At 51.2% G+C, this 25,781-nt stretch overlaps 2 protein-coding genes across 6 annotated transcripts in view; both read right to left on the minus strand.

The window, feature by feature from the left end:
* The window catches only part of JPH2 (junctophilin 2), a 32,967-nt gene extending 18,393 nt beyond the window's left edge, over positions 1-14,574 (minus strand). For both annotated transcript variants that reach the window (XR_012625541.1, XM_074843257.1), the window contains exons 1-2: positions 13,770-14,574; positions 5,550-6,333 (exon numbers count right to left, since the gene is read on the minus strand). Coding sequence is in view for 1 of the 2 variants with exons in the window: in XM_074843257.1 (XP_074699358.1) it covers positions 5,550-6,333; positions 13,770-14,148 (1,163 nt within the window). In the remaining variant the exon portion in view is untranslated. The remainder of the gene's footprint in view (positions 1-5,549; positions 6,334-13,769) is intronic.
* A 3,700-nt stretch (positions 14,575-18,274) lies between these two features.
* On the minus strand, positions 18,275-25,776 carry OSER1 (oxidative stress responsive serine rich 1). 4 transcript variants are annotated; one of them, XM_074843182.1, is made up of 4 exons: positions 25,683-25,776; positions 21,772-21,888; positions 19,839-19,952; positions 18,275-19,090 (listed from the first exon to the last, which is right to left on the minus strand). In XM_074843182.1, exons 2-4 carry the CDS (start codon positions 21,846-21,848, stop codon positions 18,397-18,399), a joined length of 885 nt encoding a protein of 294 aa, XP_074699283.1. In that variant the 5' UTR covers positions 21,849-21,888; positions 25,683-25,776; the 3' UTR covers positions 18,275-18,396. The 4 variants fall into 4 exon arrangements, with proteins under 4 accessions (XP_074699283.1, XP_074699285.1, XP_074699284.1 ...); XM_074843184.1 differs by lacking the exon at positions 25,683-25,776 and adding an exon at positions 25,009-25,654; XM_074843183.1 differs by lacking the exon at positions 25,683-25,776 and adding an exon at positions 24,337-24,468.
* Between the last annotated feature and the right edge of the window lie 5 nt (positions 25,777-25,781).

Here is a 25,781-nt window from a genome sequence, read left to right on the forward strand (position 1 = left end):
ACAGTAAACTCCAAGTCTGAGCACATGGGTTCAACAGATCTGAAAATCTCAGGTGCGAACGGGGATTTTCAGAAAATCCCAGGTGTGATCTGGCCTTGGAGAAGCTGAGATGCACTGTCAGCCCCGGGACAGACGAGGTCACCATGGCCACCAGACCAGCCTGGCTCTGCCCTGGGCACAGGTTGTGTCTTACCAAAGAGGTTCATTGGGAAGACATCACTCTGGTTGTCCACCTTCCCCACCGGTGGCATAAACCCCCTGAGAGTACCAGGGAGGGAGGGCAGGAGCTCACTGGGGCAGAGCTGTGCCAAATAAAGCACCTTATCAGTGTAAGTGCGCGGCCGCGCTCCAGCGGCGTGGGCTGCCGCGGGCCTCGGCTCTCAGCTGTCGTGCCCGGGCAGCACTGATAAAGCCCTGCTCTGCCTGCCCTTATTTAGTCAGGAGGCTCTGCTGACTCCAGCGATTTCAGGACGTCATTTGCACCACACACCCGCGTTCCCCAAGGAGACGCTTGCTGCTGCCTGGCCACGCAGGCTGGAAATGCTGAGTGCAGGGAGACAGCGGCAGCACTGCTGGGAATGCGGCCGGGCAGGGGAGCTTGGAAAGCGATACGGGAGCCAGCAAGCACTCTTGTTATTTTGAAGGGAGAGCTAAGACATGCCCCAAAGACATGGGTACAGACAGAAAGCCAGCTTAGGCTTCAAAACCAGGCAACAGCTCACGCTATGAACAATGCCCACGCGTCGCTGCCAGGGAAGCTGCACCGATGTGATTTCTGACACCAAGGGCTCACCGCAGCTCTGCGATGCTTTAATGCAGCCCAGATTTACTGTGATGAGTAAACCCGACTTTAACAGGAATTAATGCCTAACATTGCAGAATGCAGTTTAGAAATTCTTACAGGTATCTATCCAAGCAGCAGTATTGCAGGACCTCTATAGATATTCCATTAAAACCAAAAATAAATCCAAAACGTATTCATGTTTAGTTGCACTCTCCAGGCATAAAACACCGAGCTGCACAGGGGCTTCAGGGTCAGTGTCTGAAGACAAACAGGCGAAGCACAGCAGCCATTATTGCCTCTATTATCTGGTTTTCCTATTGATCCCAGGACATGTGGCAGATATATCTGAGGTGTTTACAGGATGTACACCAGTCAAACGATCTCAGAGTGTGGCCAGACCCATGCCTTGCAGGATGCACAGCCAAGTCGCTCCATTGATTTTGATCCAAGTCACTGGGAAGCACAACCACGTGCAGAGGCAGACCACAGCAGACACTGTTGTAGTGGGACGGAGGTGGGATTTGCAGTATTTACATTCATTTTGTTCTCCAAAAGCACCAGTGAGAAGGAAATCCCCTGTAAGAGCTGCCTGGCTACAGAGCATACAGCTTTCAGAAAATCAACGGTTTCCCCTGCAGCTGGTCCTGCCCTTCCTCTTGCTTTTTATTTTATTTCATTTTAATCTACTCTGAAGAGGTGAAAGCTGAACAACACTTCCACACTCCTTCTCCCTCCTTTCAGCAGAACCATCCTCCCCATGTGACAGGTGAGCATGTACTACACAGGCAGCACCCCTGGGTGCTGCTGCTCCCTGAGCACCCAGGGGTGCAGAGCACCCCATTTGGCACCAACCCACGGGCCCATAAAATTCCAGAGCAGCCGTTACACACCTCAGGATGGCTTTTAACTGGCTCACTCATGGCTTGGTGGTGGCTGTCCCCTCCTCGTGGGGGCTGACGGGGAACAGACCTGCTGGCTGTCCTCCAGCCACCTTATCTACTTAAGTACTGGGGAGATGATGTCCCAGCTGTGATCCCAGGACCTCACCACCTTTCCCACCCACCCCAACATTTTTTCAAAGGAGCCCCCAGACGGGGTGGAGGGTGGGAAAGGGGGAAGGTGAAGGGATGCAGCGGATGCCTTCACTTGGTACCACGGGAACAGCCACGTTCCAGCTCCAACGGGAATCCCTTGGGATCACAGCAAGGAAGGTCCCAGGGCACCAGCAGTACAGGACATGGCTAACAGTCATCATACGGTGCGAGTTAACCCCCACGTCCACCTGTGGTTTCCCCTGGGCAGGAGTAAAGCTGTGTCTGCTGGCTGCCGCAGCCTGCGGTTTCGAGATGACTTTTCTCCCAAGTGCCAGCAGTCTGGGGGAGGACTCGGCATACTTTAACTTCCATTAGCTTCATCCCATTAGTTGATCCCAACACTGCTGATAAATGTGCCCTGAGTTTCTGCCCAACCTCTGAGCAGCACCAAGGGGCTTTGCCTGGGGTGAGGGGGCAGTTGGAAGAGCTCGATGTTTCACTAAACTAATGAAAAAAGGAATGAAGAAAATTGCTGTTCCCTCAGCCGGTGGCAAGGCGATGCCAGTTCTGTCCTCAGCCTCTTGCACAATGGGGAAAGCAGCTGGATTGCTGACCCGTGAGGATTCAGGAGGGAGCCGAGGAGACCAGGGCAGTGCTGCCTGGGCAGGACAGGCAGCAGGGCAGGCAATAGCTGGAACTGCCTGCGGCGCTGGCTGGAACCCCCAAACTGAGCAGACAGGTGGGACAGGAGCTGCAAAGCAGCCCTGGTGCCTTGGACGCCCTCAGAGCAGAGCGTGGGATGAGGAAGGTTTGCTGATGGCGGCTGACCATCATCCCTGACCATCACTGCTCTCCTGCCTGTCTCTGCAGGGCAGATCTCAGGCAGGGCACCCACCAGCGCTGCTGGGAGCCGCCTGCCCGTGCACCCCCAGAGCTCAGGCACGTGCCTGGGATTCCTGCGGTGCAACTGGCCGAGGCAGCTTCCAGTGCTTGGGCTTGTTTTCCTCAGGATTTCTATCCCTAAAGAGCCTTTTATGGTGCAAAAGAGTGAAATCTGGTCTTCTCCCGACATTCCACCCCCAGACAGCGGAAGGCTGGATGTTACGGTAGTTTAGCTCTACAAGGGGCTCCCCTGAGTGCCAGGAGCAAATGAAACTCAAACATCCATATACAACAGCACAGGTATGCAGAGGTAGTTGGGCATCTGCACAGCCCAGCTGCTGTGTCCTGCTAATTAGTTCCTAGAAATAATCTTACATACAGATATGTCACATCTTCCCCCAAGAAAGGACTTCTGTAGCCTCAAAGACATTTCTTTGGGTAAGGTACACACTGCCATCGAGGAGAAATACAAATCTAGAAAACTCCACCTCGCAGTTACGAGCTAGGGCAATGCTAATGACAGTACAGCCGTTTCATAAAGCACAATAATTGATTTTCACAATCTGTCTGCAATTACTCTCTGCCCTGGGTGTGGAAACTGAGGCAAGGTTCAAGGCCAAAGGAAAAGTCAGTGGCAGAGCCTAAGGACCCTCTCGAGGCAAAATTACCTATATTTACTCTCGACCCCAAAGCTGAACTGAAAGGAGGAGGAAGGAGAGCACGAATCAGATTTTCAAAAGGTAGAGAGAGCAGCTCTGCCCAGAGCCACACACACCAGGAATAAATGCTGATGGAAATGGTGAGTTACAGTTTACAGGAGCCCGAATTCTCCTCTTGCAGCGGGTCCAGCTCAGCTGCAGGCAGTGCTGCAGGAATGGGACCAAGGACATCGCACTGCAGGGAAAGCAGAGCGCTCTTCCCCTGCCACAACAGCCACGCTATTGCAGGGCTTGTAAGGGGAGGACTCCCTGGAGGAAACCAGCTTTAACGTCTTATTTCCTCCAGCTCCAAGGTTTCCTTAATAGGAAATTATTCCCCAGCCACACTGAGGAGGGATGCAGTCCCGGCCAGGGCAGCGGGTGCATTCCAGCCCCTGATGGAAAACACTGCAGAGCCACTTTTGATCCAAAGTGTAAATAGTGTATAATAAAAAGAGGCTTGTGTAAACCGGCCGAGCTCTTGGGGAGCAGCTTTTGCAGCTCTAGTCTCCTTATTTACGGGCGCGTAGCACCACGGCTTCACGCTTTTCCTGGGCGCGGCAAAGCTGGTGTCAGGCTGAGCTTGCCCTGCCGGGAGGCTCTAACAGGCCCCAGGCCACCCCAGCCTGTTATTTTTATCCTAGCTGGCCCTGCACAGCATTTCACTTGCAATCCCGCCGGTTTCTCTCCGCCGGTCTCCGAGGCAACTGGGTTTTGCTAAAAAACCAATCATGCTCCCCGCAAAACTTTGGAGCAGAAACAGCAGCTGGGAGAGTAAAGCCAGGGTTTCTCAGAGAGAAGGGATAGGGTTTGGGAACAGGCACCCTCCCCCCTGCCGTTATTTCTCATTTCTGCTTGGTGATGAAGTAACTGATAATTAAACAGCACTAAAAAGGAGCAAGGCAGGACAGACCTGGAGTCCCATCCACTACCCAGCCACTGAACAAAGCCAGCAGGGGACCAGGTTTTGATGGATAGGCAAGGTGAAACCTTGAGATCTGTCACAATCATGTTTCTCTGAGGAAGAGTTGAGGAGCGAAGTCTCTGACCCTGCCTGACAATCTCTGGTCTCTGCCAGGCTGGCTCTGAGACTGGCAGGAATGCTGTGGGAGGAGGAGCGTGTTGCCGGCACAGCTCAGACACAGGCAGGGATGTGAGCAGAAGGAGGCTTTCCCCTGCCCTTCCTGGGCAGACCCCAGAGCCCCTCTTTTACCTCCTCCTTCCTCCACCCCGGGAGGGATGATGGAGCAATTAGCACTTTCCTCTCCTCCTAATTTCCAATGCAGCTAATTCTGAGCCGAGCCCACCTGTCTGGTCCCAACATACCAAGTGGTGCTGGGGCAACGTGGTGCCCACGTGTCTGCCAGCACAAGGGACATCGGTGCAAGGAGAGGCTGCCACGTGCTCTCAGCAGCCCCTTGCACACTCCTCCCTCACACGCCCCTGAGACACGCATCCCCACGCATGCTGCCTCTCACCCACTGCTGGCTCTGCAGCCCTCTTCCCACCCCTGGGGACAAACCCAGCTGAGCCCTCCCCGCTTCCTCCTTTCCCAACATCCTAAAGCATCGCGGGCTGTGGGATGTGGCTGTGTGCCGCGGGATCGGGCTCAGCCATCCAGCGTGGGCTCAGCCACCTGCCCTGGCTCTGGCTGCCACCTCCCTCATGGCAGAAACACTCACTGAAAACCTGGCCAAAGGCAGCTGGGTCCTGGCGAGCAGATGGGGCTCCCCAAGGCTCCTGATTTACTGCAGTCAAACCCCACTATTTCTCATCGTGCCCTGATAATGAGGCTCCGGCAGCCTGGCACAGCACCAAGGCACTCCCCATCCCACCGGCTCCTGCTCCCCATCCTGCTGAGTGCCGGCGCCAGGCCCTGCTGTCCAGCAGCTCCCCCTGGACCAGGCTGAAGGGGGATGGGAGAGGGGGTGAGAAAGACAACAGGTCCTGAACACACCTGAGTTGCCATGAGGGCGCTCAGCCCCACTCTGCCAGCATTTAGTACAAAGAATTAAATAGAAATTGTGGAGTCACATTTGACCCCGCCGCCAGTGCACAGCAAGGAGGCACACAGCATGGCTCCAGAGGGACACGTGGGATGGGGACCACCACCACCACGGGGACCTGCATGTTGGAGCCCCAAGCACCTACCTGGATGCCGCAATCTCCGACTTCTGCCGGGCAATGGCTGCGGCCCTCTGAGCCCCCTCCACGCTCCTGTCCACCTTCTGCCGGATCTTGGCGCTCTTGAGGGGTATCACACGCTTCTTCATGCCCTTGACGAGGACGTTGTGGCGGTACTTGCCCTCCTCCTTCTTGCCATCAGGCAGCGTGGTGCAGCCGTAGCCGTGCCGCAGGTTGTCCAGCCACTCACCCTCGTACTTCAGCCCGCTGGAGCGCTCACTGACGCCGAAGCCGGCACGCTTGTCGTTCTTCCACTCACCCATGTAGGTCTCCGTGGTGGTGGCGTCAATATCGGACTCAAAGGGGGGGTACTCCTCACCCTCGGCACCCTCGCCCAGGCTGACAGTGGAGGTGGCGTCGCTGGCAGCCGAGCTAATCCCGCTCTCGCTCTTGAGGAAGCTGACTCGGCTCTTCTGACTGGCCAGGGATGACTTGGACTCAGACTTCTTCAGCTTTCCCAGCAAGGAGCCCCTGCGGAAGAGCCCCCCCTTCTTGGGCTTGCCGGCCTCTGCCTCAGCGTAGAGGCTGAGGGCAAATCCCCCGCGGGTGATGGTGGGCGAGAGGGGCAGGCTCTCGGGGTTGGCGGCGGGGGAGTCCTGCTGGGGCAGGGTGCCGTTGCTGTGCTCGCTCCGCAGGGAGGAGAGGGAGGTGCGCAGCGGGGAGCGGACCACGGAGGCCATGCCATAGGGCACGCTCTGCCGCACGCCGTAGCCATGCCGCATGCCATTGGTGAACTGGCCCTGGTACGTGCCTGCGGGAGAGAAGAGGGACAGGGTGAAAAGGCAGCTTGGCCCTGGGTGAGACAGCAAAAGAAGGCGGGCTGTGGGGTAGCACTGCACTAGAGCAGCCATACCCACCTTCCCTCAAAGAGAAGAGCCCCAACTCCACCAGTGTTCACCCACACGCAAAAGCAGCAGCCCCCAGGGAGTGGAGGGCAGAGGACACAAGCCTGAGAGCTGCTGCTGGCAGGTGACAGCTTCCTGAAAAGGGGCTGGGGCGCCAGGGGACACTGGTGCAAACCCAAAGCCACCTAACAGAAGGCATCTGGATTTGCATCCAGAGCAAGGAGCGGGAGGCAGCCCCACGGGGCTGGTGTTTGGGCTGTGCTGAGAGGGTGGCAGCAGCCCCCACAGACACACGAGCTGTGGTTGCACAGCTCTCCTTGGCTTGGTGACAGTCCCTTTCAGCCCATTCTGCAGTTTGTCACTCACAGCCTGCCAGGACCAGCCCTAGACTCCTGAGTCAGGTGCCTGGCCATAGCACGGGCTGCCCTGGTACCTGCACCTGTATCTGCCTGGCCCTGATATACAGCTTCTCTGTGGTCCCAAGACCAAGGCTTGTGCCACACTGCATGAAGGAAGAGATGAGCAAAAAAGGGAGGAGACGAGCAGAGCAGCTCTGTGTGGGCTTCCTCCAGCTCTGCCCAGAAAACCGCCACCCTACCACACTCCCCCAGGCCCAGCTCAAGAGGGCGCACGGTGTCATATGATGGGGGACACAGACAGGATCGTGTTCACTGTGGCCAGAGATGCACCCTGGGTACAGGACCCTGCTAAGAGCCAGCAGGACCTTGGCAGTGACACTTCGAAGGACTGGGAGAAACACACCACTCCTCTCCAGGTTCCTTCTAGGTCTCCATACTTGCAGGCTCCAGAAGAATGAACTGGAGACCACCACTCAGATTTTCTCACCAGGATGTCAGGAGACTTTAAATTAGTTACACTGAAGACTCTTGCAAGAAGAGCTCCTAGGAAGGGCAGGAGGGCTGGCGGGGCAGTCTTTGCCTACAGCACCTGCATTCACATGCCAGCACAGTGCACTGCGAGGGTCAGTACATCCCTGCTGAGCCCCATGGGATGGGATGGGATGGGCCATCTCCCCAGCTGGGCTCTCCTAGGTCTGTAGATGTGGTTACCTCAAAAAATGGCAAATCACCCAAAACAAAAGCAGCACTCAGCTCTGCTCCTGGAATTACGGGACCCGGAATGGACCACCTCACCCCAGACCAGCACCCTGTGGGGCGGAGGCTACTGGCAGACCCCTATCCCAGAGCACAGGTGGAGGGCACAGGTGGAGGGTGCTGGGGGAACACAAATGCTCTTGAAAAGGCCACCCCACTCCTTTACCCTCCCAGGTGCTGCTTCCTGCAAGCAAATGGCCAGCCACACTGTAGGCATTTGCACAGGCATTTGTCCTAAACTTGGTTTTCATTAAGCAGTAACCTACAAGGAGGCACCAAATTTTGGGAGAGCAAGCACTCCCAGGGTCACGGGGAGGCTCAGCAGGGCTGGGCAGAGGCGAAAGGGGGTGACCTATCTTCAAGGCATTCATCTCCCCACTCAGACGCCGTTACTGAGACCAGGGATGACCCTTGCTCCCCAGGGAGAAAATCCAGTTCCTTCTTTGGTGATTGTGGGAGTGCATATTTTACGCTCTCCCAGGCCACTTCTGCAGCATAATCTCTCCTCCTAAGCTTCAGGTTTCGTTGAAATCCTCTTTGGACCCGCCTGTGGGGTGTTAACTTACAGTGCTGGGGGCCAGGAAAGACAAGAAGTGCCCGAGCTGGCAGCAGCTGCTGCCCTGGGGTGAGCTGCCCCCCGCCAGCCCCTGCCCATCCTGCAGCACATGGGATTTTGGGTTCCCTGCAACAGTTGCCTCCCCTGCTAAAAAAAGTCAGGCTTCAGGTAGTACAGAGCATCTGCAGGCTGTGGCCAGGAATGGGGAGCAGCCTGCCAGAACCTGAGGCTCCAGCAGGATAAACAAGGTGGGCAACATGCGTTGGGGATTCAGGCATAAGCTGGAAGCCAAGGACCATCGCTGGGGATGCCCAGGCATTTGGGTGTGTTCCTCACCATGCTCCCAAATCCCTCTCCATAAAGTGGTGATGAGTCTTCCCCATGTCCTTCCCCACCAAGAGCCAGAGAAGCTGGTGCTCCATCCCTGCCTGCTCAGCCAAGCAGGGCTGACACACAATTGGGGTGACATTGGAGACCTCCTCCTAGGACAGAACAACCTCGCTCACAGCCGGCTGCAGCTGATAGTGCCGCTGTGTTAACCCCCTGGAAGAGGAACTCTGGAAAAGTGTTGCAGGTTTAGGGGGACTCAGGTGCTCCTCAGGTCAAGGTCAGAGCAGCTGCTGCCCTTCAGCAAGTCCTCAGCCCCCTCCATCCCCTGAGGCAGCACCGGGGCCACCTGGATGGGAAAAGCCACGTGGCACAGTGGGTCTTCATGGGGCAGAGATGGGATGCCACTTCTCAGGGACACACACGCCTGCCCTCAACACGAGGTTTCACACCAGCTCTTCAGGCTGGTCTTGGCTGCCTGATTCCAGCGCATACGGCACAAGCAACATCATCCCCCCGGCGTGTGGTGTGACCAAACCTGCCAACCCCGCCCGGCTTAACGGAGGGCACCCACACACGGTGCTGCCCACGGTTGCCTAACCAATGCAGGGGTGACCAGGCACAGGGACAGCTGCAGTTCAGTGCCCGGCTGAGGCTTTGTGCCAGGGAAGGGCCATGAACCACCCCTGGAGCAGAGCCAGAGGCTGCTGAGCATGGCTGGAGGCGCCGATGGCCGTGCGTCGGGGCACACAAGGTTTGAGCAGAGCCAAGCCCTGGCTCACCAGCACATCCCAGCGCAGACAGTTCAAGAGAGAATGGGGCTGTGCAAACCCCCTCTGCACCACAGGCAGTCACTGAGCTGGGCTGCAACACCCCTGAGCCACCGCTACCCCCTGAATGTCAAAGCAGCCCGGGCAAGGGGGGACAGGCAGGACGCAAAGCTGCCAGCCAGGCAGCCATGTGCTCACATGTGTCTGAGGTTCTGTAAAAACATATAATCTCTGTTTAGGATAAATAATCTCTATTTAGGATGAAAATAAGACAGAGCCCCACCTCCCTGCCTCCCCAGCCCTCCCTGATACCCCAGGGCGGTGGGACAGAGCCACCCAGCCCCATCAGGGTGTGATTACTGGAGGACAGGACCCCAATAATCCTTTACTGCCTGCATTTTTTCTTGTCATAATGACAAAAAACTCCGGTTCCTCTGTGGCCCCGAGGTACACAGGTCATCACCTCTGCCTGTTCCTGACCACAGCTTGGGGGTGGCCCTGCCTGGGTATCTTCATAGGATGGGAAGGATTAAATTGTGGGATTGATGGAAATGGTATTCCAGCAGCCTTCACCTCCAAACACACTAAAAGGGCAGCATCACCCTCTGTTTCACCCTGGCAGCAGGATGGGATGGTGCCTGGCTGCATCAAAGGCAAAAGCTCCAGCTCCTGGTGCACACCCAGCCCAGCAGTGAGAGCCCGCTGTCAGCAGCATCACATCTCCCCTTCCCAGCCTGCCTCCAAGCTTTAGTATAATTAGTGATGACTGTAAATAATACAAACAGCCAGGTAAATAATGCAAACAACTCAAATCGTATCACTGCCCTACGATCCTCTGCTGTTACCCAGATACTGTGATGACAGACACGTTAGAAGAACTCAGTGTAAAAGGCCAGGGACATTAAATCAATGCACAGCACCACGTGCAAGACAGGCCATTGAAAACCTAGTGCTTCTTTTTGGTGCCAACAGTACTATCTGATGGGTTCTGTTGGAAAAGAAAGGCAGGAAAAAAAAAAAAAAGAGAGGGGTAAAAAAATTCACAGCATTAATTAATGGGTGAAATTCAGCCACAAAGGAGCTTTGCTACAGAGGCAGCAGACACAAGCCAGCACCATCTCAGCTCGCCCAGAGACCATTCCTGCTTCCCTGGCCACAGTCCCACAGAAGCTGCTCCTTCTGCCCTAGCCCAGGACCCTTCCCACCTCACCTTCCCTGCCCCAAGCACCCGAGGAGTTGGCGCAGCTCCCTATCACCCCATTTCATCTCTCCCAGTAAAGCACACTTCTGTATTTCTTCTTCCCCTTTCTCATGGTCTCGTGATCACTGAATGGTCTAATTGTTTCTGTGTGCAGTTAACTGACACCACTGTTTTCTCCTAGCGCCCTAGAGACCAAATTGCAGTGTCAAAAATAAGTTGGTTTTAGGCTGCTTCAATTGCAGGTGAGTTTCCTGCCCTGACGCCCCTACCCCAACATATATAAAGTTATTTGTATAGCAAAGCCTAACGTTGGGCCCGGACCCTGCACATGCACTACTACTCTGCATTAGCAGTGAGATTTTTTTTCTACAATAAGACTTGACTGGGTCAAGCATTTGGATTCAAAAGCACAAAACTATCCTACAAATGAGCCCTTTCTTAGAGCGGAGACAAAACCTACAGGTGGAAGTCAAATAACTAGGTGTTTACTCATAGCTTAGGTTACAAAATGATGAGTTCCCTCATGCTGCACCTTCCACAGCCCCAATCACCATCCACTTTAGCCAGTGCGTCCTGTCCCCATACAGGGCTCCGAGCTCTTTGCTGGTGACAGCAGCAGACACACACGTATATTCAGTGTGGATACCCAAGGAAATATATCACAGTGTTACTGCCTCTGCCTGACCACACCAGGAGCTCTGAACCCCTTGGCCAATTTCAATCAACATTACAGAAGGCAAGCTTCTCAAGCCATCAGCCTCCCATAGTTTCCACAGAAATGGGTCTTTGGTACTGAGGAAAAAAGTAAACAACCCACGCAGTGCCTGGGCTAAACCATACCATGAGTCCACTTCTTATGAGACACCAAGAATCCATACATCATTTCCAAAAGCTTCACTGCAGATTTGGGCTTTATTTAGCCACCAACCTTGGCCAGCCACAAGACAAAATATACTTACATGGCTGTCTGATTTGTAAGTGTATTTTAAAGTATAAGGTTTTTATGTGTGTATGGAAATGTATATATATAAAAAGTCTATTTTAAAACATTAGAATCAACTACATCTCCCTGAAATCTGCAGGCAGCCCAACCACGACCTAAAGCTTCCAATGACCTGGCAAGAGCCGCATGTTCCCAGGGCCCTCTTCCTTGTGTGGCTGGCTTCCAGGGGGCTTGGGAATCACGTCCCCTACTCGAGGGACAGCAGATTTCCAAAGCCTTTCCAGATGTTTATCTCGGCAACCTCAACTACAACTATTAACAGGTCCAATTAGCAGCCTGACCAGATCTGGATCTTGCAGATGGTTACTGCGCCACAGGTGAGATGACAAACAGAAGCAGGTCCTGCAAGTCAGTAAGATCATTCCACTCCTGTCCTCCACACATGGTGCTGGCTGCCGATCCCCACCTTGGCTTCGGATGTAGCTTTCTACACGTTCCCGTACCATCAGAGCCGCTCACGCGTTGAATGAACGGCTCAGACCAGCCAGGGCGTGATGGCCCAACGCAAGGAGCAGCCGCTGGGCACTGGGCACAGCCCTCGTGAGCCAGGTCTGGCTGGTCCCTGGAGGGCTCAGCTCAGCGCTGCCCAGGGTGGCTTTGGCAGGGCACATCTTCATGGATCAGGCCTAAACTGCCAACCTCGGGTGGCACCAGGGATCAGGCAGACGGCACGTTCTTGGGTGTGGGACAACACCCCAGGGAGCTCTATGCTGACCGAAGCAGTATATATTATATATCCTTACAGGAGAAAATCTTGACTCATCTTTCCCCCACTTCTGTCGCAAGCTTTCTGTCCATGATCTAATCAAATTCAAACTCCTACGTCAAGTCTTGCCTCTCAAAATTCTCTACACCATTTACTCAAAATCGAGTTACCCTGCACACTTAGAAGATGCATTTTAGGAAGCAGCCATGCAAATCCATGGGAGACGTTGACATCTCCAGAATGAAAGTCCCAACGGCTGCTGTTGCTGACACTTACCTGATCATTGCTTGTTACTCATCAGAGCACACCTTACACACAACCTACATGTCTGTGGCCACACGTAAAGGTTCTGCAATGCATGAGTGCACATGTATGCATTAGTCTGAACTCTCCATGCCACCGTGAACCTGCACAGCTCAGCATTTAACTGTTCCATGGCCAGGGGGGAGAGGGGGGAGAAAATTTAAGGAGCTGGAGGGATGAACCAGTTCGTGTCCGTACCTACAACCTCAAAGGTCTCAAAGAAAATGAGTCAACTTCAAAACTCTATTCCCAGACTTAAAGTTAGCCATGTACCTAGGCAACTCATTGAGAAACATTTATGGATCTTGAATTAGTCCATTTTTCTAATGTCTATAAATCTGATGCTTTTCATTCTGAAGATTTATACCATTACCATTACTTTTCTTTAAAAACTAACTCCATTGCCTGTCCTAGATAAATATAGATGCAATTCTGATCCATATTTTGAAGGGTATTTCTTTCAAATCACCCTCTCTATTTAGCTATCCTAAATATGGCAGCCTGGAACATTACAGTACTGAAGAGCTACAGAATTACTTGCACAGAGATTCTTGGAATGTTTCTAACCCCAAAATTGCCACTAATGCAAGAACACAATTAGACTGAGCATTTACAGAGCACAACAAATATCTGACTATGCGGTGCATTTATGTACTAGCAGGGGTTGAGAGCTTCCAAGTAATCGAAGGGATTTATTTTAGGGAAAGACGTGTGACTATGTATACTAAACGGCTTAGATGAACTCAACCAAAACAGTTCAGCAAAGCAGATGTCCAGGCAGCTCGTCAGGCGCCTACAAGAGTGTTTAATGCACAGGCAAAGCGTGCTGCGATGCCGTGGGCGGCTTGCATCCGATGTGAAAACATTCACAACTCGCTGCCCAGCGAGCGAGTGAATGGCTTGCTGCGGTCACGCACCAGCGAGGAGCTTCTGGTTTAGTTCTGCGATGAACTGCAATAACCAGTCCCTGGGGAACCAGGAGTCACAGACTACACAAATCAAGTTGGTTGGTGTTAGCTATTGATACAGACACTCGAGAGCAGCTCCTGAGGGAGAGATGGTGGGGGCAACACTCCTGCTGCTCCTCCCTCGTGTCCGCAGACAGCGAGCTGCACAGGCTGCGCCCGACAGCAGGGACCGGGGCGCACACACGCGCGTTCACGAGGCGGCTGTGCCCCAAGCCCTCCTTCTTGACTGAAGCACCTCAACGGCTCATCGTAGACCATCGTGCCCATCCAGACCTCACTAGTGGGGACAGGATCAGGCCACCCCTTCAGCAGGGACAACACACGGCCTCTGCCATCACAGGCTGGGTATCCCGCTGTTCATCACCACCCCAGCCCCTGCAGAGCCACCCTTACCTCCGTCAGCGTACGTCTCAGTGCCATAGCCGTCCTGCAGGCCGTTATTCCAGGTACCTTCGTACTTAGCTCCGCTGCTCATGCTCTGCCTCGCGCCGTACCGTCCCTTAAAGCCATGGGTCCACTCGCCTCTGTAAACCCACCGTCCTTTGGTCTCAATTCCGAGGCCGTGCCTCTTGCCTTGGGACCAGTAGCCTTCGTAGGTGTTGCCACTGGGCCACGTGTATATGCCCACCACTTCGAAGCCGTAGTTCCAGGAGCCCGAGTACTCGCCCTGGCCCTTGGGGCCGGTGCAGATGCCATGCCCGTGGGCTTTGCCCCCTTCCCAGCCCCCGCAATAGGCGCCTCCATCGTCGAAATCAAACCTGCCGCCGCTCATGGTACCCTCCGGAGCCCCCTCAGCCGGGCAGCTCTCCCAGGGGCTGAGCTCCGGGGCGCGGGGGCCGCTGCCGCATCCCCGAAGGTGCCGGGTTGGGCGCCGGGAGCGGCCGCTCCTGCCTCGCCTCGCCCGGCCGAGGGACCGGGGAACGGGAGGAAAGAGAAATTGGAGGGAGGGGAGAGGGGTGGGCCGGGCCCGAGCCCCCCCCCGGGGAGGGGCAGCCGAGCCGCGCCGCTACCTGCCCCGTCGCCGCGCCCCCGCCGCGGGCATGGAGCCGAGCCCCGCGGGGAGCCGAGCCCCCGGCGGCGGAGGGAGGGGGGTCCCGAGCCCCCGGCGGCGGAGGGAGGGGGGTCCCCCGGCGGCGGAGGGAGGAGGGGTCCCGAGCGGCCGCGCTCCCCCGCCCCGGCCGCTGCCCGCTCCGCTCTCCTCCCCCGCCGGGAGAAAGGTCAGCGCTGCCCTAACAAGGCCATCGGATCCCAGGAGCTGCTCCCAAAAATAACCCCCCGGAGCCCGGCCTCCGCCTCGGGGCCCTTTTATGAAGGAGGGAAGAGACACATCCCCCCGCCCCCCGCGCCCCGGGCAGGGATCCAGGCGGAGAAGCGGCTGGGAAAGTAAATCTCTGCTTAAAATAGCGCCTGGGAAGGGGGCGCGTCGCTCGCCCCACGCCGCCCGCCCGGGCGCACCGGCAGCCGCGGCGGGAGAGGAGGGGGCGGGCGGGGGGGACGGGGGGGTGGCCGGAGGCAGGTTTGCTCGCCCCAGGGTTTGAGCGGGCAGAGTTAGAACAAGGAGGAAAAGCAGAGCCGTCCCCCAGGCGCCAGGGCACGTCCCGCTCACCCCACTGCCACTTTTAAAGTGAATTTCCAGAGCTGCTTCGGGGTAGCGAGAAAACTTCACTAGTAGTTGTTCCCCTCTCTGTCCCCAACAATAAACTCGCCAAAATCTCCCTGTTTAACAGCTGGTGACATAATTTAGTGTATGTTTGGAAAAGAAAGGTGAGAGCCCACCCTTGGACAGCTGCAGACACGTTACGAGCAGTGACAGCCCACCTTGCTTCGAACAATCTGTCACCAAATACAGATGGCAGAATGAAACGCCAGGTAACAGCCTAATCCAAACCCTGCCTTCTCCCAGCCACACCTGTCCCATCTCCTGAAGACACTGTCACAGCAAGACCACAGAGCGTGGCCTTCCCTGACTGCCACTGAGAAGCTCTGGGAGCTGTGGGGCAAGACCTGCTACCAGCAGGCCCTGCTCTGCCCTTCGAGGGGAGCGCCCAAGGGCTCTGGGCAAAGCTGCCACAGACAGCGAGTTTCAGACTCATGTAACAGTTTTACAACTGGGACAACCTCCTTATCGGTGTCTCTAGGAAGAGGTATAGAAAAAAACCATACAATATGTAACTGCAAGAAAAGCTAAGTATGTATATACAGCACATAAACCCCCAAATACCTGCAGGCGCAGGTGAGAAGGACCAACTGCCCACTGTAAAAGCTGATTACAAAAGGCTTCACTTTTATTCAGCCACAGGAAGGAATGGGCCCTTCTGTAAGGGGCTCCAACACAACTCAGAAGTGCCACTGAGCAAGAGCAGTCCCCTAAAGCTTTTTTTTCTTTAAAAACCACTCAGATTTTGAAATTGGCTCAAATTGGACTTTTTTTTTTTTTAAAGAAGGTTAAGCTTGTAGACTACTCAGGCATGCTTTCAAGGTTCTTGCTGCAGGATTCTGGAAATCTGTATTTTCTCAAAGCAAAACCAGAGGTTTTGGTTTTGTGGTTTCTGGGTAGACCACAGCATCCTAAAACGCCTTGTAGTAACAGAAGGGAAAGCGTTAAGGCAGCAGTTGCAGCTACCCATGGTCTATTTCATGGTGTTCCAGCATTTACCAGCCCAAATATGTTGTAACTGCCCTAAGAGAATGCCAAGTTCAGGACCACATAATTATTTACTTAGCAACTTCTCCTAATTACATAGCACAGTTGTGAGCTGACAGTACACTTTGTCTAAACATTAATAACTTAGGCAGATGTTGGCACTTAAGAGCTTTAGTTGACCACTAACATACCCAGATGCTCAAACTTCAGAACGCACTAACGCTGTGTGTGCCCTAGGGCACCGCCCAGAGCTGGTCTTATTTCTTCATTTTGGCAGAAAAAGTCACATTCTCCCCCGAAAGGCTGAGGCGGAGCCCCCTGCACCCAGCCTGCCCGCACCCGGCCGGGGGGGACCTCTAGTGGCCCAGCACTGCTCACCTCCCCACCCAGTCTCCACCAGTCCGCACCGCCTCCCTGCCCAGTCTGCACCAGTCCGCACCGCCTCCCCGCCCAGTCTGCACCAGTCCGCACCGCCTCCCTGCCCAGTCTGCACCAGTCCGCACCGCCTCCCTGCCCAGTCTGCACCAGTTCTCATCTTTCTACTCTATATTTTTTTTTGTTTTTACATTACATCCTAGATTTCAATCCTTTCTCTAACGCAGTACTGAGCACTTGATGCTGCCATCCTAAACCCTGCAGGTACAGGTGTGTGGTGACTTATGAAAGAAATGGTAAAAAGCAGCGTGGCCTTGAAGGGCATTCTCAGCCCCACAACAGTGCTGTGGCTGCTGCCTGCAAGCATCTGGGAACAGTAAAGAATAATTATTTGAGAAAGTCATTCTGCACTTTGCAGCCCAGTATTGCAGAGAATAGTCACCAAACAATTGCCTTGAATTCAGAACACAGGTGGAAGAAATGCAGCTGTTTTAAGAGCAGGGAAAGGGATCCAAGTGCACTCTGCAAGAGGTAGATGACACTTCAGAACGGGCAAAACAGGTAAATTTGCATGGCCGCTTACTTCTAAGATACAAGGTATTGCCACAGGAATGAAAAAAAAAACCCAAGAGTAACACCAAAGGATTTTGCAGGGAAATGTTTTATCTCCACTTCTTCTCCAGGCCTTACAGGTCAGGAAAGTTTGGGTGCTGCAAATAGTAAAGACAGCTCATCTCTCCCTCAACAAATCATATTATTTGATGGGATGCTCCTTCGCTGTACACATATTTATAAAAGATAGATTGTGCTGATGCACACAAAATATGGCAAGTTGGTTGTTGCTGAAGTAGTAAACTTCAGGAAGAATGCAAAGCCAGACAAGTCATCTAAAGTGAAAATGGTCTAGTAAAATGACTGGAGGGGAGAAGAAAAAAACCACAGTGATCCAGATTTCCTTACTGTGCAGCTGACAACTGTTCACTCAAGTCTATGGGTCTTAATATTTGCAGGGGTATACCTGGTGTTACAGAGCAGGCTGAACAAAGCCCCAAAAAACACCAGAGTGCATAAATTAAGATCACCGAAATGAGCAAATGCTGTTTCAGCCTTCATAAAAACCACACTGAACAGAGTCCATCATCTCATTTTCCTTTGGTTAACTGAAGAAGCAATCCCCCTGAAGAAAGCAGGGTATTTCTCCTGGTGTAGACATGTCTCTAAGGCTTGTTAGACATTCAACAAAAAGTCACGCTCCCTTTACATTTTCCACTAACCAACACTACAAAGATGAGAATAAACTTTTAAAACAATCTTGCTTTGATCATCCAAGTTTCTTTTCTCATCAGGCAGCCTTGCAAGCAAATGTTATGTTAACCGAAGAGCATCTGACTACGTTAACATCATCAAAGATAGGGCAGGAGGATGCCTGTTCAGCTGATCAGAAATAAAGACTCTTCAGGCACAAAGAAATAACAATGCCTCCAACCCAAGAAAAGACAATTCTGTCTCCTGAACTGGCCTAGAGTGGTAATAGTACCAAGAGGACGACAGGAGATGGTCACTCCTTTATGAAATAAAATCAGAGGCACGAGCATCCAAAACCAAAGTGTCAACCACCTGAGATCAAAGCAATTTCAAAGAAGCTGAATTACACCAAGTTTCTCACAGTAAGCGCTCTAATCACCAATCAATCTAGAGACTTTTCCAACAGAAACAGGAGGACTTTGAAAACAAAGCAGGATTTCCCAAGCATTAGGTCTCTTTAAGTATAGGCAAGTACACTAAACACGTTGACTGTGTTTACTTCATTATCCATTCCAAGTTTAAACTATAATGCCTAAGCTAAACTGTTTGTCCAGCTTAAATAATGAACATTAGCTAAGATGCAAAGAAGTGTTTTTATTGCAAGCACAGTGAGCAGGGAGTGGGTTGCATCTCAAATGACTGTGATGGAGGGCAGATTTAAACCACCCACCCTTCTCTTTCTAGCGCTCCTTGCTGTCAGGTGTACATCATTTCTGCCATATGAGACATCTTCTTTGGAATATACAAATAATATTCCATGTATCCTGAAAGATCTTCGATAGTCACATCATCCACAAAGGCCCTGGCTTGCTCAGAGCAAGAGCGTGGAGAACTTGAGGGAGTTCTTGATGGCAAAGACTGGGAGTGATCCTCAGAAACTGTTGTTCTATCAGGTGCCAACGGGAGGGTGTTCTGCAAGCCAGAGAATTTGTACACTTCCATATCTTGCCATCGTTTACACTGACAGGCTCCACCTGCACACGCACATGGCTTATTCGTGTTCAGCCTGGACATAGATTCAAAGTCAGAAAGCTCCGTAGTCTTTAGGCTGGCTTTGGACGCTAGAGGAACGGCAGCTGGAGAGGTGTCCTGTCTGTTCTCTGATGCCAACTGCGTAACAGAAGCTCCCAAAGACTCAACATCAGCTCCTGTCCGGCCAACGTCAGGAGCAATACTGCACTGTTCATCTGCACAAGCTTCCTTTGGGACGTGCATCCCAAACCCACTGCTGTCGTCCTGGGCATCAGTCTGGCCCTTGTGCACTAGCTGGCTGCACGTGGAATGAGATTTTGTGCTGCAATGGATAAACTTTGGAGGATGAAGAATTGGAGACTTGGAACGCCTGCGACGCTGGGTTCTCACAACTCCTCTTGAAGGCTTCTTCATAGACCTACCAGGGGAAGATACAAAAGGGAGTGAAGATTCACTGAGAGACTTATTGCTGGAGTACAAGTAACACTGGACAAAATCTCTGCAGCATATATATGGCATGCAAGAGCTTTAAGCTCAGAGCATTTGCTCAGGGTATTATGCTATCTTGGAATTTTATTTTGTTCTAGACAAGCAGCTGTACAAAAGGAACACCTGAAAAATGAAACTAAAAGTGCATGCTTTTAAGGTTAGAAAATGAGTAAAGCATGTGAGATATGACAATGTAACCTCTAGCAGAAAGACAAAGCACAAGAAGACAGCACAAAACTAATGAATCAAGAGCAAAGGGTGGTTTGGCTTCAGTAGATGAGCATGAAGTTCTATGTAGACACTCCAGAAACCGATTCTTTATTTTGATCTAGCTCCCAAGGCACACTGACAGCTTCTGCAACGTCAAACAATGACTGAAAGAGATGCATCCATGATTGTCCGATTCAAAACCAGCAGTTCGTGTTTATATTAAGAAACATCTATAACGTTTAGCAACCTATAGCTGAACAGCATTTCCTTTCACTTCACATAATTGTGAAGAATAGTAGTCACATATGAACAGAAAATGGTGGTGTAGAGTATTTTAAATACTCCTTTAATAAAGAAAACTTGGATCCTTTATTTAGGGGTGTAGCTACTAGAAACCTTGTCCACTTAAAATTCCCTTTCAATGCAGTGTCATTTGAAGTACTCTGACAATCCCAAGTTTCTCTTACCCATGCCAGGTTTCCTTAGAAGTACACGCATTTTTAGGTTTGGTTTCGTCTGCCACTGTTCTAACCAGTGCTCTTGGACTTGTCCCTTCACCCACAGAGAGAGAAGCAGTAGATCTGTGAAAGATAGAATGAAAAGTTAACAGCCTAGACTGGTTAGCATTATGAATATGAAAAACTTAGGAACCTTTCCTAGAAAAGATTGCTCCAAATCATTTACAATATGTCTTAAAAGACTGCCCACAAAGACGACCCAAATCAGGAAGATAGTGTTTACACATTCCTATCTCAAAAGTTTGTAAAACAGACTCTTTCACCAAACATGATGCCATTCAGCAACTAGGCTGCAAATCCGAACTCCACACATCAACAACAAAGCACACACAATGGCTAAATTTCAGTTTCCCGGGAGAGGGGAGGGGAAAAACACCATCACTGAAGAAACATGTCTCTTTTTCCAGAGACAAATAAGCCATTCTTTCCTAAAAATAAATGTTCTTTGGACATAAATAGACTTTGTTTAACTGAAGAACACTTAAGCCTCTGACTAGGACAACATAAGCTAAAACTCTTCATACTATTGCAAGTTCAATCACTGAGCAAGAGAGTTGTGTCAGATCTTCAACTTCTATTCAAGCCAGGGACCTTAGAAGATTTGCTAATTTTTCTGGTGCTATAAATTCATCCCAAACTCCCATTTTCAAGGAGGTGTAATAATCCCAAGAACAATTTTTCCAAGTTGTGACTTCACATATTACGCTAGAATTCACAAGAAAATTATTTTCCAAATCCTATATTAGATTAGTTTGTAAGCAGGGTGGATTCCCTGAAAAGTGAAAGTAAGTTGCCACACTCAGATATAATATAGGGTTAACTGATATTTAATAGAGTCCAAACTATTAGTCAAACATCTACTATTTTCCATTTAAAGGACAATGAACACAGAGCAGCAAACTGAAGGCCAACAGAAAAACTCAAAAGTAATTAAGTATGCCTGATTGGGGGGTGGGACTAGAGATACTGAAGAAATGAGAGGCATTTGCATGGTTATTCGTTTCTAATGAGTTTAATTACTTAAATGAAAGATAACTTTAGAAGCCCATCTACTCACAATCTAAGATCTATGGTAATTCTAGTTACCACCTTGATATTTACATACTGCCTCACCTACACTTTCGTTTCAGTTACCAGCAGAATTGCATCATCGACAAGAGCTTACTGAACCAGTACTATGTAATACTGTAATGATGCACATTTGTCAGCAGAAAAAACATTATATAGAAGCCTTTTTTTTAAAAAAAAATTTCAGATACAAACGATCATCACCAACAGAAGACACACGCTGCTTCTGTTCTGCTACCTGGGACAAGGAGGGTAAGTGCCATGTGTGGGATCTCCCACAAAACAAGACAGCACAAAAAGCATTCTTTCCCATTTAGTGATTTTGGTTATAAATAGGAAACTTGTAAGTGACAGAAATGAAAATAGTTTGTGTGGGAATCATGCACTGAATCTAACGCTCTCCCTTACTGACATGGAAAGAACGTTTCTCTCCTGGGAAAAGATGGGAGTTTATTCTCATGACAGGCCTTCAGAGCCATGACAATATGCTGACTTCAGTAGCAGAGGTCTAGTGCTATGGACATAACCTCTGGCAGCCAGATTCATGCCTAAATTAATTTCAAGCATACTGTCAGCTGCTGACTATCGCTAGGTTTGTTTCAAGCCTGTTGGGAGCTAACAGCGACCAAACAAATTACAATTCCTTGAGAAGTGCAGTCTACAGCTGGTGACTTTATTTGGTTTAACTAGAATGAAGGCTTTCAGTGCCTAACCTTTTGCAATTACCTCATTTCTTCAAATTCAACAGCAAGGGTGTTCCCTTCAAGTCCATCTGTAATATGTTAACTCCGTGCCTCCCGGTGGTGTTACTTACCCAGCTGTGTCAACTCTTAGCTTTTTGAATGCTGTCTGCAGGCTTTCCTCTTCTCCATCCTTAGCTTCCGTTTTCATTATTGGGATGGCCAGAAGGTGACGGAGTTACCATGTACTGCTACAAGCAGAAAAAACACATCAATGTAAGAACCTTGTTAAAAACATTAGTTGCCCAGCAGCACCATAATACATGAAAATAAACTCAAAATAGCACACTGAGCACACAAAGCTGAGGTCATTCTAGTGGAACATTTTTGAAAGTTGATTCAGAACAAGCTTTATGATACCCAACAGCCTCTTGTACAACTACATAGGTGAATTAGCAATTTAAAGTAAAATTTGGTGTCAATAGCATCTTGCACATCCATTACAGTCTAGACACTCTTCTATTTGTCTTACAGTGTTACCACAATAATTGCAGAAGAGGTGAAAGGCAAAAAAGAACAACACCACAGAAAGAGTTGACTTTCTACAACTGCTATTCCCAACTTTAGGACTTGATGTTACATATATACCTAAAAAAACCCAAATCAGCAGATTTTTCTTAAAAGATAGTTTTACACGAAACATAATTTTTTGATCTTGTGTCTAGATCTCAGCAAGGGTTACACAATCCTATCGGAACATGATATTTTGATTGCAGAAAGCCATTGAAATTTTCTGGTATCAGCTCTTGAAGAAGTACAAATGCAAATAAGAATACAAACAGCAAACCATAAGTCTTATTTTAAATAAAAAAAAAGGAATTGATAAAAACTGGCTGATGTATTTTTTTTTTTTAAATCTACCCTGGCCATTTAATCTAGCTACAAAGGAATCTCAAATCTTTATAATTTGATGCTCTTCAGTGCCTTACAGTTCTGCAATCGTGTGCACATCCTAGACCAGCCATGCTTCCACTAAAAGAATACTCAATAAAGGTTCGTTTCCTTAGCATGGGCTTTGCTTTTGCTGAGCAGAAACCACGGTTCTACACCAGACTACCCCAAGCTCAGTATTTGTTGAAGTTTACCTGGCTGATTAGCCTGCTTCATTTAATGCTTTTGACTTGACTGCTTCTGGAAAAACAGGGCCATTTGGTGTCAGTGCCATTACTGTGTGAGCCTTTGGCCACACTGTATGGGTTGTGATGAGATCACCTTCTCCGTCTTTTTTTTAAATTACAAGGTTGTCATACTTGACAACATTCTACAATGAGACTGGTCTGGTAGACAAGGGGAGAGCAGTGGATATTTTCTACCTGGACTTCAGGAAAGCTTTTGATACAGTCTCCCACAAGACCCTCACAGAGAAGGTGATGAAGCACAGGCTGGATGATCAGTCAGTAAAGTGGAATGAAAAGTGGCTGAATGGCTGGGCCCAGAGGGTGGTGATCAGTGGCACAAAGTCTAGTTGGAGGTCAGTAACTAGTGGTGTACCTCGGGGGTCAATACTGCGTCCAGTCCTGTTTAACACCTTCATTAATGATCTGGATGATGCGGCAGAGAGCACCTTCAAGAAGTCTGCTGACACCAAACCAGGATGAGTGGCTGATACACCAGAGGGACCTTGACAGGCTGGAGAAAGGGGCTGACAGGAACCTCATGAGCTTCAACAAGGGGAAGTGCAAAGCCCTGCCCCTGGGGAGGAACAAGCCCATGTGCCAGCACAGCTTTGCAGGAAAGGCCCTAGGGGTCCTGGGGGACACCATGATGGACATGAGCCAGTAATTTGCCCCTGTGGCAAAGGGACTGTTGGTGCCCTGGGCTGCAGGTTGAAGGAGCTGATCCTTTCCTCTCTTCAGCACTGGTGAGGCCACAGCTGGAGTGCTGTGTCCAGCTCTGGGCTCCTCGCTACAAGAGGGACACTGACATGCTGGAGAGAATCCAGTGAAGGGCCACTAAGATGATGAAGGCACTGCAGCATCTCTCCTATGAGGAAAGGCTGCGAGAGCTGGGACTGTTCAGCCAAGAGAAGAAAAGGCTCAGGAGCGATCTCATCAATGTATATAAATACCTGAAGCGTGGACAGAGCCTGGCTCTTCTCAGTGGTGCCCAGTGACAGGACCAGAGGCTGAGGGCACACACTGAAACACAGGAGGTGCTGTCTGAGCGTAAGGAAACACTTCTTTGCTGTGAGGGTGACTGAGCACCAGCACAGGCTGCCCAGGGAGGCTGTGGAGTCTCCCCCCTCAGAGATATTCAAAAGCTGCCTTGACATGGTCCTGGGCAACCAGCTTGGGGTGGCCCTCCTTGAGCAGGTGGGGATGGACCTCCAGGGATCCCCACCAACCTCAACCATTCTGTGATTCTGTATCTTCCTGAAGCTCTAAGAATCCATTACAAAGGTAACTACCCAAACCCAGCAAATGATAACAGCTCCTGTAAGAAAAACATGCTTATACGGAGCACTAACTACCTAATAATACACCAATAATGCCTACATTAGTACTACTGTTACCAACTAAGCACCAGCTTTTTTTGTAGCATGGAAAAGAAAAGGTCTCTGTGAAGAAAGGAGTAATCTGAACCTCTGCAGCTCAGTTACTTATGCAGATACAGAGCAACAATTTCTGTTCCCTCACAACCTCATTCCAGTTGGAGATGGCAGCTCTCCCCGCTGTTGTTCCAGCTACTCGCTCTGCCATGATTTCATCTGGATGCCCTGTATTGCAGACAGCTACTATGACACACGCAGAAGGATGCACTCATCATAACAACTTCAAGGCACACGGTGTCCAGTGAGTCAGGCAGCAAGTAAACATGAGAGAAGGAAGCCAGCGCAGAGATTGACAACATAATGCTCATCTGAGCAAGTTGTTATTTTATATACTCTCTTAGTTAAATACTACTGCTCTGGTGAAACATATGGTCTCCACTTCAATAAGATTTTCTTCCTTGACCCAAAAAGAAGATTCTTTAAAATTCAGCCTACAACTGTTTTTTTAAAAAATACTGAACACCTGTATTATATAACCTTAACAAGGAGATGAGAGTAGAGTTTTTAAATCACTGTACCTTATTCCAAATATACTACTGGTTTTAGACTTAAATATTTCATCACGCTGCCCATCACAACTGACACAGTAAATCCTCAAATGATGCAGAATTTATTCTGATAAAAACCCATTCTGTGATAACTACATATAAGCTTAAGCATTTTAGACAAAGCAGCCAACTAGCACCGATATTAAGAAAAAAATGAATTACTATAAAAAACTACTAAAGTTTAATGTGTCAAAACCCACATTAAAACTTACGTTCTTTATCTACCTGGAAAACACATATCCACCCCTTCCCATTTAATTTTCAGCCATTTCCCAGCAATACGGGACTACAAACGTAGCTTGGGGTACTGCAAGACATCCACCGCTACTCATAAAGTTATGACGGGACAGTGCACAAGCACATCCATGTGGCTGCAAAGGGATTAAGAGCTCCAAGACGCTCAGGGCCAAGGCCCTGGGCAGCACTGCGGGCACACCGAGCGGGGCAGCGCACGGCCGGAGGGACAAGCGGCACCGGCGGCTCCCCGGCCGGCTGCCGCCCGGGGCCGCCCGCCGAGCGCTTCACGTGCTTTCACGCCCCCCGTGCTTGCCCGCCCTCAGCCCCGGGGAGCCCCCAGGCCCAGCGGCACCGACTTTCTACCCCGTAGCCCCTCGGGGGGGCCCAGCGACACCCCGACCCCGCAGCCCCGGGCGAGCCTTGGCACCAGCGCTCGGCCCCGAGCCTCGGCGAGGGGTGACTCAGCACAACCCGCGCGCCCCGCCGGGGCTTCCCCAGAGCTCTCTACTCCCGCGAGGGGACCGGCGGCAGCTCCGGAGACCCGTGAGGGTGGCCCCCGCCGCCAGGACGCGACGGCCCCGCCGGCATTAACCGCCGGGGGAGAGCGGAGGAGCCCGCGCAGGGGAAGGTGCCCGCCGCCAACACTCACCGCGCTCGCCCGAGAGCCCGGCCCGGCCCCCGCCGCCTCCCGCCGGGCCGCGCCGCCCGGGTAAGTCCCGCCCCCTCACCCGGAAGCGACGGCGGCCGG

Source organism: Strix aluco, chromosome 17, assembly GCF_031877795.1.
Source record: "Strix aluco isolate bStrAlu1 chromosome 17, bStrAlu1.hap1, whole genome shotgun sequence".
NCBI lineage: Eukaryota > Metazoa > Chordata > Aves > Strigiformes > Strigidae > Strix > Strix aluco.

Coding starts and splice junctions, on each gene's coding strand:
- OSER1 (XM_074843182.1), bottom strand. CDS start 21,848: ATGAAAACGGAAGCTAAGGATGGAGAAGAGGAAAGCCTGCAGACAGCA. Junction 19,953..21,771: donor CTAAGAGTTGACACAGCTGG/GTAAGTAACACC, acceptor TATCTTTCACAG/ATCTACTGCTTCTCTCTCTG. Junction 19,091..19,838: donor TCTAAGGAAACCTGGCATGG/GTAAGAGAAACT, acceptor TTCCCCTGGTAG/GTCTATGAAGAAGCCTTCAA.